Here is a 17,592-nt window from a genome sequence, read left to right on the forward strand (position 1 = left end):
CATAAAAAGTTCAGTAGTTTTTAAGAATAAAATTTAAGGATTATCCTTACAACCTGCAGATCTTCTAGTAAGTTTTCATGTAGTCTCACATTTTACAAACATCCATGTTATTGATATAGTTGAATTACTTCATAATGATTTTCCTCCTGCTATTGTAAATTTATTTCAGGATACTTCAGTTGTCAGAACCAATTATGCAAGCAGATGGAACAGCGATGGAGTCTCCCATTTCCCTTACTCTAGCTAATTACTTTATGGAACATTTTGAACTATGTATTCTTGAAGTTTTTTCACCTAAACCATCGATTTGGTACAGATATGTTGACGATGGGAGTTGCTTAAGGGTCAAAGCCAAATAACTCGATGGAGACCTCCACATTGCCTTTCAGGAATGCAGAACTAACTGGGAATTCTGACCTAATGTCCAATCCTCACCTTCACGTGGTACACCCTGTTAGTAGGTATCTACTGTGTACTGAACAAACAAGAGTGGGCTGGCAATTTGGGACTTAGTCGACCAAGTTGCAATCTCTATTGGCTTAAGCTACAAATGCATACGATGGTATAACATGGCAAGATGTCATGCAGCCTGGGGTGTCGCTTGTTTAAACAAAGAGCCCCTGCAGTTTTTGTCAGGGAACCAGGGCGAACAGTGAAAAGTCAGCTATTTTAACAAACTCCAGTTCAGCATTTAAAAGAAGAATAGACTCAATGTCAAAAGAACTGAAGATAAGAATAATCAATATAAAGAATTTTAATGAAGAGAAAATCAAACATACAGAAGAATTGGAAATGTACCACATGGACATAATTGGCATTACTGACACAAAGAAGACAAAAACAGGTGAGATATTCCTAAATAATAAGCATAAGATGCTATATTCAGGCAATAATGATCAGGGAAAGGAAGGAGTAGCAGTAGCATTCAAGACCAAACATGAAGATAAACTTCTTGATTTGAAGGCAGTTTCAAGGAGAGTGAAGCACATTTCAAAATGGAGAAATGGACAATGAAACTTATTTTTGCTTATAGTCCCACAGAAAATTCTAAGAAAAAAGTGGAAGAATTTTTTGAGTCATTAGAACAGGCAGCTGACAAAGAAAATGGAAGAGGTTGCCCTTGTGGGAGATCTCAACAACAGAATAGGAAATGAATCCTACCAGGCATATAGGAACATTTTGGGAAAATTTGGAGAAAATGGCAAAGCTAATAATAATGGTAAGTATTTGCTAGATTTCTGCTCAGGACATGGACTAGTCATAACTAATACCATGTTCCAACAATGTGCAAAAGTTCATGTGGTGAGAAGACACAAGAAATAAGAAAAACCTCAATAACTACATCATTGTTGATAGTGATATCTTCATGTGATTCAAGATGCAAGAGTGCACAGAAGATTTGAAATTCGAAGTAAACATTACTTAGTGTAAACATGATAAAAATGGATATTGCATTAGAAAGAACAGTATAAGAAAGTTTTAAAAAGAATTAAAGTTGAGCAGCTTTTATAAACTGTAAGCTTGACTATACAAACTAAAGAAAACTTCCATCAGTTTAAAAACAAGAACTAGATCCTGGAGTCTCAATGCAAATTCTTCCTCAGCCATAGCCAAGTTGGCAGGTCTTGGGCGTGGACAGCAGGATTCTCCCCCTCCCCTCCCAGTTTATCTGGGGTTTTTCATCCTGCAAGCAGGCAAACCGGCCCCGTGAACACATGGATCTACAGCCATAAATACTTAACCCCCCATGAGGGGACCCAACTCACCCCAATAGGGACAGAGGGAAAAAGGGAGGAAACTCCATATGAATAAATAAATGCAAATTCTGAAGAAGACATTGTTGATTCTGGTATGGAGGTATGCGGTAAAGTTGTCTTTAAGGATAGAAAAATAAGAACCATATGGTGGGCACAAAAAATTAAAGAAGCAATTCTGAAAAAGAAGAAAGATACCAAAAGTTCTTATCAAATAAGTTGGCAGATGCCCTAAAAGAATAGAGAGAAAAATGTAAGAGAGTTAAGTAAAAGTCGCTAAACAAAAGTCATGGGAAGACTGGTAAAAATATGGAAAATAAATATCAGGAAGGCAACAAAATGTTCTGGAGGCTGTTGAGAAAGCTTAGAAATGGTGGAAAGAGTGCTGTAAAAGTGTAAATGTCCCCCCCCTCCACCACCACCACCACCTCTTTCAGCTTGTAACTGGTTGATGTCCCAGCTTCCATCACATTTCATTTTGTTGTACTATCATTGTCTTTTGGTTTAAGCTGCAGAATACAGCTTTGCCAGCCAACTCCCAAACTGCCAGCACATCCTTGTTTGTTTAGTATCCATGAAGATACCTACTAACAGCATATATGCAAAGGTAAGGATTGAACTCTATATTACTTTAAACATAGCTATCATCATGAACAAATTCTGATATATACGCTCAAGAGGTGTACAGAATATGATAGTACTACATGAAAAATTTACATCATTACTAACTTCCTATCTACAATTTTCCTCCAAATCAGTCTGTTACCTTCAAGACTCCAACATTATCAGATCTTATATTTCTATCTTCTAAGGCACTTTTTACTGTATCACTCCATCTATATCTTGGTCTTTCTCTGGGTCTTTTTCCTACCAACCTGGCAGAGAACACTTGTTTTGCTAATCTTTCCTCTCCCAGTCTGTTTAAGTGACCATACCACCTGAGATTAGCTCTGCTAACACATTCCTGGATGCTGACAATGTCAAGTTCTTTCCTAATATCCTCATTTTTAATATGATATTGCCATTGATACTGTCTGTTCATGCCCCTAATCTTTCTCAGGGCTCTCATATCTGGGGTCTCTAGTCTTTGGTCAAGTGTTTTACTTCTAACTTGCCATCTCTCAGATTCATAGGTTAAAATTGGTTTGAACACTGTATTGTATACAGCTAATTTAGTGTTTTGGCTAATTTCTTTCTTATTCCATATAAATTTATTCAGTTGACTGCCTACTGTACCAGCTTTGTTGATGTTGTCTATTTACCATCTTCACTAAAAGTGTGCCTAAGTAGCTGAAATGTTTTACTTGTTCTATAAGTTCTTGCTTCACAATGCAATTGATATTTTCAATGTTTCTGCCTATTTTCATTGTCTTTGTCTTTTTAATGCTGACCATCATATCATATCTACTACAACAGTTATTCAATTTAGTCGGGGAATCTTGCAGACCTGTAGCAGATTTATTTAGAAGTATAGCATCATCCGCATAAAGCAAAGAGCTGAGATTAACATCTCCAATTTTGATATCAGGTTTAATACCACTTTCCTTCATAATGTAATCCATACAGATAATGAATAACAGAGGGGATAACGTACATCCTTGCCTGACACCAGATTTAACATTAAGGATATCTTCCTGTACTTCAATTCTAACTGCTGACTTATAACTCAAATAAAGATTAAGTATTGCTTGATATAATGCCCCATTGACACCATATAACTGTAGCATTTTGAATAGCTTCTCTCTTGGCACCTTGTCGTATGCCTTTTCCAGATCTATAAAACTTAAATACAGATCTTTGTTATATTCCCATGATTTCTCAACTATCGTAAAGTGAAAATCTGATCCTGATAACCCCTATTTGGCCCTCCACCAAGCGTCTCTTCCACAATCCTTCTCAACCGTTTCTCAAGTATACTTGCATATATCTTACCAGGAACTCTCTACTGAGTGTTCCTCTGTAATTCTCACATTGTTTTATTTCCCTTTTTATATATGGGTACTATGAGAGCTCTACTCCAATCATCTGGAATTCGTCCCTCTGTCTAGACCTTCTGAACTATGCAGTGCAGCCACTGTAAGACTTTTATACCTCCATACTTTGAGCATTTCTGGTTGAATATCATCTACTCCTGCTGCCTTTCCACATTTCAGACTTTTGATGGCTTTTTCTATTTCAAGAATAGAAAAATGCAGTCAGGAATTACATGGATATGTATTCCTGACTGCATGACCGTTGATTGTTTTTTACCACTGTGCTGTCATCACTGCTTGTTTCATTTAGCAATTTTTTGAAGTAATTACTCCATACTTCAAGGATATCTATTTCTCCTGTCTTCATGTCACCTTTATCATAGCTTTAAGCATAGCTATTAATATTGATATTCCTGCAGAGTAGTAGTATGAGTTTAATTTTCAGAAGTTCCTTAATTTTATTATGTAATTTTGTATAGGCACAGTAGGAAACTAGAAATCCCAGTGATTCTGTGTATGACGCATATTATTATTATTCGTGACACCTCCAAGGAGTCCAAATACTCATTGCAGGAGGACACCCGCTATACAACTGTCTCCACCACAACACCGAACCTCTACTACCAGTCATCTCCATCAACGCTGTCTACTGCCTACCACACCACCACAACTAGTAATTTTTGTCTGTAAATTGCGATGATGATATTTCAATGAAATTTGTACTTATCTTGGATAGAAATAGTCTGTTTTTATAGAAATGAAAGCTTAAATATACAACAGTTAAAGTGGAACAAGTAATGTATTTCCGTATCTGTATGAATTATTTCAACATTCAAAATCTTTTAAATTTAATTGCTAAAACAGTTATTTAACTGGAATATTTCTGATATCACAGTGAAGAATAATAAGACGAGTGGTGATCACTCACAATAAATGTACTTTGATATTTATTTTTTACATTTACTTTTTTTCTATACTCTGGGAATAAGAAATTGTTGACTAACAGTATATCTTTATTTATACTATCTTTGTTATTTTACTAGGGAAGGATGTGTTTGAAGCATTTTACAAGAAAGACTTAGCTAAAAGGTTATTAGTTGGTAAAAGTGCCTCAGTTGATGCTGAAAAATCCATGCTATCCAAGCTGAAACAAGAATGTGGTGCTGCTTTTACTAGCAAATTAGAAGGCATGTTCAAAGATATGGAACTATCAAAAGAACTTATGCTTGCATTTAAACAGGTACATTTAGTTATCTTGAAATTATTAAAACTTGAATTAATTTCATAAATTATTTTCAAGATGTTATAGTGATATTATGAAAGAATCATGTTTTTATTTTATCCAACCAAATACTGTATATGGTATCTTTTTTTTTTTTAAATCAAGAAAAGTTCTTACATCCTTCAGTATTCTTAAGCCAACCCAATTGACTAAGTGGTTAGCATATTCCCTCTCTCATCAATATGCTCTTATCCTGCTGTGGTCATAAATTGATTATCTTTAGATGGGAGATGAATTTCATTTGCCTCATGCAAAACTACTCCCCACTGAAAAGGCTTGAAAAAGTTCCATGTTTAGTCTCTAGAGCACATTTGCTAGACTACATAAAATTTTTATAAAATTAAAAAAAAAAAAAAAAAAAAAATTCTAGTTTGTTACTACTTTTTGATGTATTATTGTCTTGCTAAAATAAAATAAATAATAAATATACTGATTAGTTCATCTACATATAGGTTTACAACCTTTCATGGGTGGGAATCATAAAATAAACCTTATTTAGTATTTTCAGATTACTCTTTGGTAGTTTTCTTCATATGCTCATGGAACATCCTTACTATTTTTTTTTCTTTTTCCACCATCATTTCTTCTCTATTAATTGACTATTCACATTTTGAGATTCTTCTTGCTTTCTTCCTAATGGTTGTAGCATTATTACTTTTTTTTTAAATCAATTTTACATATTTTTTTAAAATTTATTTTTCCATGATGTGGAAACCCTACTCCAGAGACCAAACATGGTACATCTTTCAAAGAGTAATCAGAAAATACTAAATAAGGTTTTTTTATGATTCCCACCCATGAAAGGTTGTAAACCTATATGTGGATAAACTAATGAGTTTCCCCTATTTTTTTTTATTTTATTTTTTTTTTTTTTATGAATTTTATAGAAATTTTATGTAGTCTAGCAAATGTGCTCTAGAGCCTAAACATAGAACTTTTTCAAGCCTTTTCATTGGGGGAGTAGTTTTGCATGAGGCAAATGAAATTCATCTCCCATCTAAAGATAATCAATTTTGGCCACAGGCCTCCAGTAAGCAGTGTGGTGGTCTCACACTGAGTAATGAAATTCATCCATCTGTTATTCACAATCCTGATATCATTTTTACCACTTGCTTTTGCACTCTCTCTCTCTCTCCCTCTCCTCCTCCCCCTTCCTCTTCACTATATCAGAATTGCCATGGAATTCAGGAGACCAGACCTGCACACAATAGTTCAAGTGAGATCTTTTCAAGGCCTTCTAAACAGGCAAAATGACTGCTTTAGTTTTGCATGTCAAGATTCATTTCAGCATTACAATGAGTTGTATTTGCAATTTTTGCTTTATGGCTTGAATTTCAACTTCCTATTAGAACTCCAAGATCCCTAGCCTGATCAGTTTCTTCTAGCATAATGTTGCTAATGCAATATGACATTGCATATCTGAACACACCAAAGTGCATGAAATTACATTTTCTAACATTGAACTGATAGCAATTTTCACATGTCCACAATTCCAGCATATTCAAATCATTCTGAAAGTACTGCATGTCAGCTGCATTCCTGATTACCCTGCCTATCTTTTCAGCAAATAGTTGTATGTTTCAAAGTAGAGATTCACTGTCTACCCTTTTGTGAATGTGAACCCTAACCAATTTTTCCACAATCTTCACTACCACTCTTGAGATACTGATTAGTCAATAGTTAGATACATATGTCTTTGCACCACCCTTGTGCAATGAGATTACCATACATTCCTTCCACTCCTGTGGAATCTTCTCTGTTCTGAGACTCATATTAAACGGCATGGTCAAAGGAATAGCCAGTTCAGCTGAACACTATTTTAGCATTCGTGCTTATCCTATTAGTTCCTATTGTTGAATTCTTATTCAGTTTGTGCAAATGCTCTAATACCTCCACTTCATACCTGAGTTTCTTCATTTAGTGAAGAGGTAGCAGTGAATGTTGAATACACCAGGTTGACAGCTTTTAGCAAAATGGACACTCATTAGTTGAGTTGTCTGTGTCTGTCAACCACACACCATCTGCAATTAATTATAGTTATTCTGTCATATTCATTCTTTCATTTACTTGCAGCATATCGATAAAATTCTTTGGAGTTATCTTTAGCTTGCAGAACCAGTTTCTTTCATAATCAGACAGCTTTCTGTATAACAGTTGTGACTCTTCTGGCCTGCTGCTTATAATTTTCATTACACATCGTCCTTATGCACACAGTATTTCTTCCATATCATCCTTTTCTGCGAATTTCTTGCTTGATAAGATTACACATCCATTTGACTTATACCCCATTTATTCTTCGAACTCTCAGGACACATCCTGATATTGCATCATTTAAGTATTTTTTAAATGCTTCCTATGCACTTTCTATATTCTTCCCATCCATCAACTGGCATCATTGTGCTGAACCTCAGTATACCCCTTAGCGAGTCATAATTTCCTGCTTTGTAATTGAGCATGTGCTCTTTTCTGAGTGTAACTTTCATAAACTTTGCCACTTCCCAAGTGAGTACTGCATGATCACTGTCACTTACCAGAGACAGAACACTTACATCTTTAACTGAGACACCCTCTGACACTATAATCAAATCGAATACTCTTTGATTTAGAGTTCCTTCTATCACGTGCTGCTTGAGGAATTTATCTTGCAACAGGTTAGCAAATTCAGTTTCATTTTTCTCATGAGATTTTACTGCTACCCAATCATTGTTTGGATGATTAAAGTCCCCCATTATAATTATTGTTTTCTTTGTGCCCATCATCTTTATTTGGTGATCCCTTTCTTCATCACTATGAACTGATCCACCAGGTCTGTAACAGTGCCACACTGTGTATTTGATCTTGTTAGATTCCACCTCACACCAGATGCCTTCAAACTCACGCCACATGAAAAACCAATACTAGTATTACAATCGTAGGGTTCAACGTAAACTGCATTCAAGTAATCCGATATCATTAGCAGTATGTCCTCCTCCTCTCCTATCCTGTCTATCTTTCCTAACAATACTGTACCCTTTACACTTAATACCAGTTAGTATGTCTGATTCTGATAGCTAGGTCTCACAAATGCCTACAGTCTGAGGTCCCAACATATTGACCAAGGCAACAAACTCTTCTTCTGTGTTTCTGATACTCCTAGCATTCATTTACAGACATATTAAGATACCTGCATGTTCTTTACACGAATGCTTGTCTGTAATCTGTGTGACACAGTTGGACAACTTGCAGATCTCTGTTCTTCTCTAATGCCTTATATCTTTGCACATGTTTGATGTTCTGATATGAAGTCGAAATCGTTCTCTCCTTGTAATCATTCCCATAATGCCCCCCCCCCCATATACAAATACAATATGAGAAAATACATCTACACTACTAAGCATGTCACTAAACCTAGTGAACACAAAATGAATTATTATTATTATGCAGGCACCTCCAAGGAGTCAAGGACTCGTTGCAGGGGAAAGCATTATTCTTTTTTAAAAACTTTTTCACTTAAGATGCAATAACTTCTGCTGGTTTCCTATTTCACATTCCCTACATGTCATGAGAAGAACTTGGATGTCATGATTCCAGACTAGTGTTTCTGGGTCTCTGCTATTTTACTTTTTCCTGGAAGAAAGGCATTTATAACTCCCTGGGACTGTATAGTTTAGCTCATGAAATTATTTTAAAAAATATATTTATTGTTACTAATTATATGAAAAGCCAAAGGCTTCAATTCGGCGACATGAACTTATTTAAGTTAAGGGATATTACATTCCATATTGTTTCTTAGCCGAATAAGAAACTCAAAGAGTTTCATGCCGAATATAGAAACTATATAAAGTTCGGCGATTCCAAGTGTAAACAAATACCTGGATAGTGCAACACCTGACCCATTTGGTAGTGCAAACTGAGGCAACTCATAGTAAGGGTGGAACAAGCTCCGATCACTATTCTTGGTATTTACCCATTCATGTCGCCGAATTGAAGCCTTTGGCTCTTCATATAATTAGTAATTTATTAGGACACCTTCTTGGCAATTCTCATAGAAGGGATGTAAGTTCTGTTTGCTACAAACTTGGTATTAACTAGGTCTACCTACTCACTGATGAGACCTCAATAAAGGTTGAAACCGGTCTGGGTATTGACCTTCTTTCATAATGTAGAACAGTAATACAGCTCCTAGGAGCTAAGTTCACATTATGGGTAAATACCAAGAATAGTGATCAGAGCTTGCTCCACCCTTACTATGAGTTGCTTCAGTTTGCACTACCAAATGGGTTAGGTTGCACTATCCAGGTATTTGCTTACGCTTGGAATCGCCCAACTTTATATAGTTTCTATATCCGGGATGAAACTCTTTGAGTTTCTTATTTGGCTAAGAAACAATATGGGATGTAATATCTCTTAACTTAAATATATTTATTGTATTTCAGTGCATTTCATTGTCATTTTTTCATATTTATAATTATAATGATAATTGCCATTAATACATTTTTACAATGAATAAAATACAGATTTGAAATTAAAATAAAAAATAATAAAAAATTTTATTTTGAATTAATATATACAGAGTAAAAATTTAAGCACAATGTAAACAAAAATAGGAAGAAAGTGTAATATTTTGAGAAATTTGGGATTGCCTTTAGCTTGCATAGCCAATTTCTTTTCATACCTCTGATTTAGATTTCTGCACAATACTTGTTACTTTTCTGGACAGCTTTATATATTTCATAACTCCTCTCACTTTTATTCTCACTGTATTCTTTCCACATCATCATCTTATGGATTTCTTGCTTAATGTGGTTGCACATCCATTCACTCCCAACCTATTTATTCTTCAAACATTGCAGACATTTTTTCACATTCAGTAATTGATACCATGGGACCAAAGATAGTATTCTCCTAAGTTGATCATAATTTTAAGCTTTGTAGTTCAACATGTAACCTATTCTGATGGGAACATCAGTATAATTAGATACTTCCTAAAAAAGAAAAGCATGATCATTGTCACCAACTGGTGGTAAAATAGTCATATTCTTAACAGTGATCCCTTCTTATGCTGTGAACAAATCCAATGCTTTGGCTTTGAGTTCTTTCACATGCTGCTTGAGAATGTTGTCTTGCAACAGTTCAATAAATTCCTCTTCATTCTTATGAAATTTCTCTTCTACCCAATCAATGTTTGGAAAATTAAAGTTGCCCATAATAATCGCTCGTTTGGTACCCATAAGGCTCAACTGGCAATGCATTTCTTTATCCTCTGCAACTGAGCTGCCAGGTCTGTAGCAACACCCTATCATATATTTCATTTTGTTAGTCTCCACTTCACATCAGATAGACTCAAATTCACCACTACATGGGACATTGTTACCATCATTGTTTTCTTGAGTTTCTAACCTAACTGGACTCAAGTGTCTGATATGATTCATAGTACTCCCCTCATCTTCTATCCCTTCTGCCATGTCATTCCTACAAATAGTATACCCATTACACTTGATTCCAGTTATTATATCTGATTCCAATAGCCAGGTTTCACTGCCAACAATTTTATGCCACATCATATTCAATAAAGCAAGGAACTCAACCCCTTTGTTTCTGATGCTCCTGGCATTTGTATATATTATTATTATCTAAGACTTCCAGGGAATCAAGGACTCATCGAGGGATGCTATAAATCACCCAAACCAGCTGTCATACCTTCCCTTAAATTCATTCACACTAGATGCACAGATTACTTCTAAAGGCAAACTATTCCACTCACTCACTACTCTGTGAGAGAAAAACCTAGTTCTTATCCCTTTCTTGACTGTGGACAAACTTAACTTCCATGGATGCCCCCCATGTTCTCTTCCCACCTTCCATATAATGAAAAATTTCATCTGACGATATCCTATAACACCCATTCAAAAGTTTATAGACTTCTATCATGTTACCCCTCTTTCTCCTGTTAACCAGAATCTGTAATCCACTTACTCACAATCTGTCCTCATAATCTAAATCCCATAATTCAGATATAACTTTGTAACTCTTCTTTGCGCCCTTTCCACAGCTTCTTTAACTCCAAACAATCTTAGGCCACATCATATTCAATAAAGCGATGAACTCAACCCTAATCTGCACAATAATCCAAGTGTGGTCTTATCAAAACCTTATAAAGAGACAAAATGACTTCCTTATCATTACATATCGAGGTTCACCTCGACATCGCAATTATCCTCTGAGTTGTATTTGCAACTTTTGCTATGTGACCTTTGAACTTTAAATTCTTATCCACCAATACACCAAGATCCCTCGCCTCTTCAGTTTCTTGTAGCATAATCTTGCTAGTATAATATAATATGCCAGTGGAACTATAATCATTCAAGTGCATAACTTTACACTTACTAACATTAAACTGACTTGCCATTTTCGTTTGCCCAAATTTCCAACCTATTTTATTATTATTATTATTATTATCTGAGACCTCCAGGGAGTCAAGGACTCATCGGGTAAGGCTGTAAATTACCCAACCCAGCTATCATGCCTTCCCTTAAATTCATTCAAATCATTTTGTGAGTGGTAAATATCAGTAGCATCCCTGATTGTCCTTGCCTATCTTTGCATTATCAGCAAACAATTGTGCATCTGATGTTAGACCCTACCTGAATTACAGATTGAACAATAATGGCCCAAGGACTGAACCCTGAGGTACACCACTGGTCACCTTAAAATCTGGCAAATTCACACCCACTGTATACCACTGGGATTGGAATATAAACTCTTGACTTGGATCAGGAGATGGTTGACAGATATCAAAAATCTCCTGATCCAAGTCAAGAGTTTATATTCCAATCCCATATTCTCCAGTTTGTGGTATGTGGTATGTTCATGTGGTATGAAATGCTGTTGCATTTCATGTGGTATCCCGTCAAATGCCTTAGAAAAATCCAACATTATCATAGTGTATCCATTCCCTTTATCTAACTCAGCTGTAACATTGTTATGAAATGTGAGCAAATTGTTAAAACATGACTTTCCCTTAGTAAACCCATTTCTGTATTCGAGTTCTTACCAACTTCTCTAAAATCTTCACTACCACACCAGAGATACTGATAGGTTGGTAGTTAGACACATCAATGTTTGCACCACCCTTGTGCACAGTGGAACTATTATACATTCCTGTGGTCATCATTCCTAAGCTGACACTCAAGTTATACAAACATGTGAAAGGTTTATCCAATTCAGCTGAACATTCCTTTAGCAAACTGGCTGATATTCCATCTGTCCCTATTGCCAAATTCTTATCCAGGTTATGCAACAGTTCTTTAACCTCATTTTCATGAACCTCTAACTCTTCATCCAATGTAGCAGTAGCACTGTGCATTATGTACACCTGACTGATTGATATATCTTAGCAAAGTGAACACTCATTAATTGAACAATCCCATTAGCTTCCACAGAGTACTATCTGCATTCAATAGTTATTCTTTCACACTCATTCTTTCTTTTGCTTGCAGCATAACGATAAAGTTCTTTTGCATTGCATTTAGTTTGCATAGCTAATTTCTTTTCATACTCTGATTTAGCTTTCCGCACAATACTTGTTACTTTTCTAGCCTGAGCTTTATATATTTCATAACTACTCCTCTCCCTCTTATTCTCACGATATTCTTTCGACAACATCATCATCTTGTAAATCTTTTGCTTAATAAGATTGCACATCCATTTCACTCCCAACCTGTTTATTCTTTGAACACTAGGGATACATTCAGATACTGCCTCATTTAAGCAATTTTCAAAGACCCCCTTGTATTGTTGATATTTTTCCCATTCGGTAACTTATACAATGGGACCAGAGATATTATTCTCCTGAGTTTATCAGAATTTCCAACTTTGTAGTTCAACACCTGTTCTAATCAGAGCATCAATACAATTAGATATTTCCCAAGAAATCACAGTAAGATCACTGTCACCAACTGGTGGTAAAATAGTCATATTCTTAACAGAGACCCCTTCTGAAGCTATGAGCAAATCCAACACTCTTTAACCTCAAGTTCCTTCTTTCACATGCTACTTGAGAAAGTTGTCTTGCAACAATTCAATTCCTCTTTCTTATCATGAGATTTCTCATCTATCCAATTAATGTTTGGAAAATTAAAATCACCCATAATAATCACTTGTTTGGTACCCATAATGCTAAATTGGCGATGTTTCTTCATGTCCTTCAACAGAACCACCAGGTCTGTAGCAACATCCCCCACCATATATTTCACTTTGTTAGCCTCCATTTCATGCCAGATAACTCAAACTCCCACTACATGGGACATTGTTTTCTTGCATTTTTAACCTAATTGGACTGAAGTCATCTGATATTATTATTAGTACTTACCCCCCCCCCCATCTCTTCTATTATTCCTAAAAATAGTATATCCATTATACTCGATCCCTATTACCATATCTGATTCTGATAGCCAGGTTTCAACTAATGGTAACAATCTTAGGCCACATCATATTTAATAAAGCAACAAACTCAACCCCTTTGTTTCTGTTGTTCCTAGAATTTGTGTATAGACATAATAAATTACCACTTAACCTATTCTTATAATTAGATATGCATCTATTTGGCCTTGTTGTAGAACTTTCTCTTTTCCCTCTCCAGACATACTCAAGAAGTCCAAACCCAAAGCATATTTTTCCACCCCTTCGTGATCTAGTTTCCCTGACTCTCTGTGCATCAGGTTTCATACCAATAAGTAATTTTTCCAAGATCCTGATGCCAAATGAATTCAAGTGCAGGCTGTCCCTCTTCTGCCATCGACACACTCCACACATCTAAAAACTCGCATTCATTTCTTCTATGCAGCCTGCACATGGAATCATTTGTCTCCTCCTTAACTTGGTAGTACTGTCATATCTGAGTAGCAGCCCTGCAATTTTTACTCTCTCACATTTCTTTCTTGTTTCTTCCAACAGACCTTTCATATCCTCTCTCATACATATTTGTCGCTACTTAAATTATTAGTGCCTGTCAGAACTATCATCTCTTTTACTCTTCTTTTCTGTTTTTCAATTATGTTTGTCGTATCTTTAATTTAATTTATCTTTACTAGTTAATTATATTATTTATAAATTATTGATAGTTTTATATTATTTTAATAAATATAACTTAAAAATTGTAATTTATATCGAACTTATTTGACTTTATATCTTAAATTAGAATGAAGATGAAAAATTTGTATTACACATATCTTTCTCATTTTTCAGTACCTGCAGAACATCAAGCCTCCTGGTAGTGTAGATATGACAGTAAATATTCTTACTATGGGATACTGGCCAACATATCAGCCAATGGAGGTTCATCTTCCCACAGAGATGGTTCAATACCAGGAGATCTTCAAAAAATTTTATCTTGGCAAGCATAGTGGTCGCAAGCTTCAGTGGCAGCCAAATTTGGGGCATTGTCTCCTCCGAGCAGATTTTCCTGCAGTTAGTGTATTTACTCTTTCTTTGTCCATGATTATATCATGGAAAATTATTTGTTGTGTGTGTCCATGTACATGTATTAAGATTCCCCACATACCATAAACTCAAGAAATTCAACCATAGGAGCCACATTATTTCAGACAATAATATATTGCATTGGAACCACAAGGTGGCAGTACTTGCCTGCTTCTCTTCATTAGATGCCATTTAAAATTAGTGATAATCTTGTGGCAACTATCTCTGATTGTCTGTGATGGAAATTGACTGCTCCTTAGTCTTAAAAAGTTAGATAGGGGGCTGAAATGGCCTCACCTATTCCCTATGTGGAATAAACAGCATTAGCAGATAGCAGAACATTTTAATGGTGCAAAAATTTTTGCCTTAGTATCAAAGGCATTTTCAGCACACTGACCATGGGATGCAAAATATAAATAACATAAGCATTTTAAAAAGCACCACAATCCCATAGCATAATTAAGACAACCATTCAATAAAACTCCTAATTAATTAATTTAAAAATTATATGTATATATATCAGTGGTGTCACATGCCCATTTAGGTTGGGTGTGCTGCCATCTTGCTTATGAAACCCACACTACAAAATTCATGTCAATTTGACTGTATGATTGCATTTATTGATGTAGTGAAAGTAAGCTAATTTCCATGGTGAATTTAATTCTTGGAAGCGTGGATTTATTGAATAAAAAGATCAGCTTCCTATCCAAGCATGTCAATATTTTTCTTAGAAATTTGAATTATCAACTACTATTAAAAAAAATAGTAGTTGATAACTGAATGGATAACATCTCTACACTCAACTTGGATGTTTTGTGAACATAGTTAGGCATTATATGGATGATGAATTTTGTTACCCAGTGCAAGACAATCACCCTCCTTGTTGGAGAACTGAAATTATTTGATATTCCAGCTGATAGGAGTGCGGGTCCCAAGAGTGAAATTTGCTCTGCCATGGGAGACTAAATTTGAAAATGATAAAACTTTACTCTCTAGACTGAGCAAACTGTCATCTATTAACATCCTTTGAACAAAAACGCTTGCCAAACTCCTTAAAAAGACACCCCACCCCTCCCCACACATGCATACCAGGGATTCTGTATTTATCCACCCTTCATCCATAATTTGTGGATGCAATTCACATATAAAATAATGATAAATTGCACCTATTAATTTTATGTTACAGTCAGATGCAGAGATTTACTTGACATGGGAACTTGCCCTTTTTTTGTGGGATCCTAAATTGCAGTGAAGGTAGTCTAAGGTGGAAGAGATGTTACTTACATCTATATATATATATATATATATAGTTTTGTTTATGATTGGTTAGAATATTAAAACTAATAGTAATAATAAAATAAATATTATTATTAAATAATAGTAATAATAAATAAATAATAAAATATTAAATAAATAAATCAGAATGGGGAACTGGAAAATGAGATTTATTTGTGCCTATGGTCCCACAGAAGGTTCTACTAAGGTAGAAGTGGAGGAATTTTTTGAGGCTTTAGAGAAAGCAACTGACACAATGAAAAAGGAAAAATTGGTCCTTGTTAGGGATGTAAATACCAGAGTAGGAAATGATTGTTAGACATACAAAAAATATTTTGGGAAAATTTGGAGAAAAGAGCAGAGCTAATAATAATGGCAAATACTGTTGGATTTCTGCTCAGGACATGGACTGGTTATTACTAATACAATGTTACAACATAAAAAATGTGCACAAATTCACATGGAGAGAAGAGGCAAGGAATAAGAAAAGTCTCATTGACCATGTTATAATTGTTGATAGTGATTTTTCTCCCTGGTGCAGGACACCGGAGTGTACAGAGGATTTGAAATTGGAAGTGATCACCATTTAGTCTTGAGCAAGATAAAATTCAATTTCATATTGAAAAGGAGAATATGTAAGAAAGTTTTAAAGTGAATAAAAGTCGAGCAGCTCTCAGATGTGAACTGTAGGCTAAAATACACAAACATCATTCAAGAAAAAATGAGTGTGAAAACAGGAACCAAACTTTGGAGATTCAGTGGCAAGCACTGAAGCAAACCCTGATTGATTCAGCCAGAGAGGCATGTGGTGAGGTTGTCTGTAAGGATTGAAAAACTAAAACTCCATGGTGGACACAGGAAGTTAAAGAGGCAGCGAAAGAAAAGAAGAAATCATATCAAAAGTTCCTGGCAAATAAGTCAGCTTGTGCTCTTAGAGAATACAGAGACAAATCTAAGAAAGCTAAACACTGTTTAAAATAGCTAAAAAAAAAGTCATGGGAAGACTTTGGTAGAAACATAGAAAATAAATATCAGGAAAGTGGCAAGATATTCTTGAGGTTGTTGAAGAAGCTCAGAAATGGAGGAAAGAGTGCTGTAAAAGGAATTAGAGATGATAAAGGTGATATGAAAACTGAAGAAAAAGATATCCTTGAAGTATGGAATAATTACTTCGAAAAATTGCTAAATGAAACTAGCAGTGATGACAGCACAGTGATAAAAAAAAAAAACCCTGACCAGGCATGCAATCAGGAATACATATCCATGCTTGAAGTAAAAAAAGCCATCAAAAGTCTGAAATGTGGAAAGGCAGCTGGAGTAGATGATATTAGAACAAAAATGCTCAAGTATGGAGGTATAAAAGTCTTACAGTGGCTGCACTATATAGTTTAGAACGCCATGACAGAGGGAAGAATTCCAGATGATTGGAGTAGAGCTCTCATAGTACCCATATATAAAAAGGGAAATAAAACTGGATGTGAGAATTACAGAGGTATTTCTCTAACGAGTGTTCCTGGTTATATGCTAGTACTTGAGAAACGGTTGAGAAGGATTGTGGAAGTGAAGCTTAGTGAAGAACAAGCTGGATTCAGGCCAACTAGAGGTTGTCAGGATCAGATTTTCACTTTACGACAGATAGTTGAGAAATCATGGGAATATAACAAAGATCTGTATTTAAGTTTGGTAAATCTGGAAAAGGCATATGACAAGGTGCCAAGAGAGAAGCTATTCAATACGCTACAATTCTATGGTGTTAATGGGCCATTATATCAGGCAATACTTAGTCTGTATTTGAGTTGTAAGTTAGCAGTTAGAATTGAAGGAAGTACAGGTTAAATGTTAAATCTGG

General features: G+C 35.3%; 1 protein-coding gene across 2 annotated transcripts in view; it reads left to right on the forward strand.

Annotated features, from left to right (window-relative positions):
• Nucleotides 1-17,592, forward strand: part of Cul4 (cullin 4) — a 276,936-nt gene that overhangs the window by 187,657 nt on the left and 71,687 nt on the right. For both annotated transcript variants that reach the window (XM_090414048.1, XM_090414051.1), the window contains 2 exons: nt 4,771-4,967; nt 14,235-14,456. In XM_090414048.1, the coding sequence (XP_090270174.1) occupies nt 4,771-4,967; nt 14,235-14,456 (419 nt within the window). The remainder of the gene's footprint in view (nt 1-4,770; nt 4,968-14,234; nt 14,457-17,592) is intronic.

Source organism: Typopeltis vanoorti, chromosome 24 (genome assembly GCF_054136105.1).
Source record: "Typopeltis vanoorti isolate ZY-2024b chromosome 24, IOZ_Tvanoo_1.0, whole genome shotgun sequence".
NCBI classification, from domain to species: domain Eukaryota; kingdom Metazoa; phylum Arthropoda; class Arachnida; order Uropygi; family Thelyphonidae; genus Typopeltis; species Typopeltis vanoorti.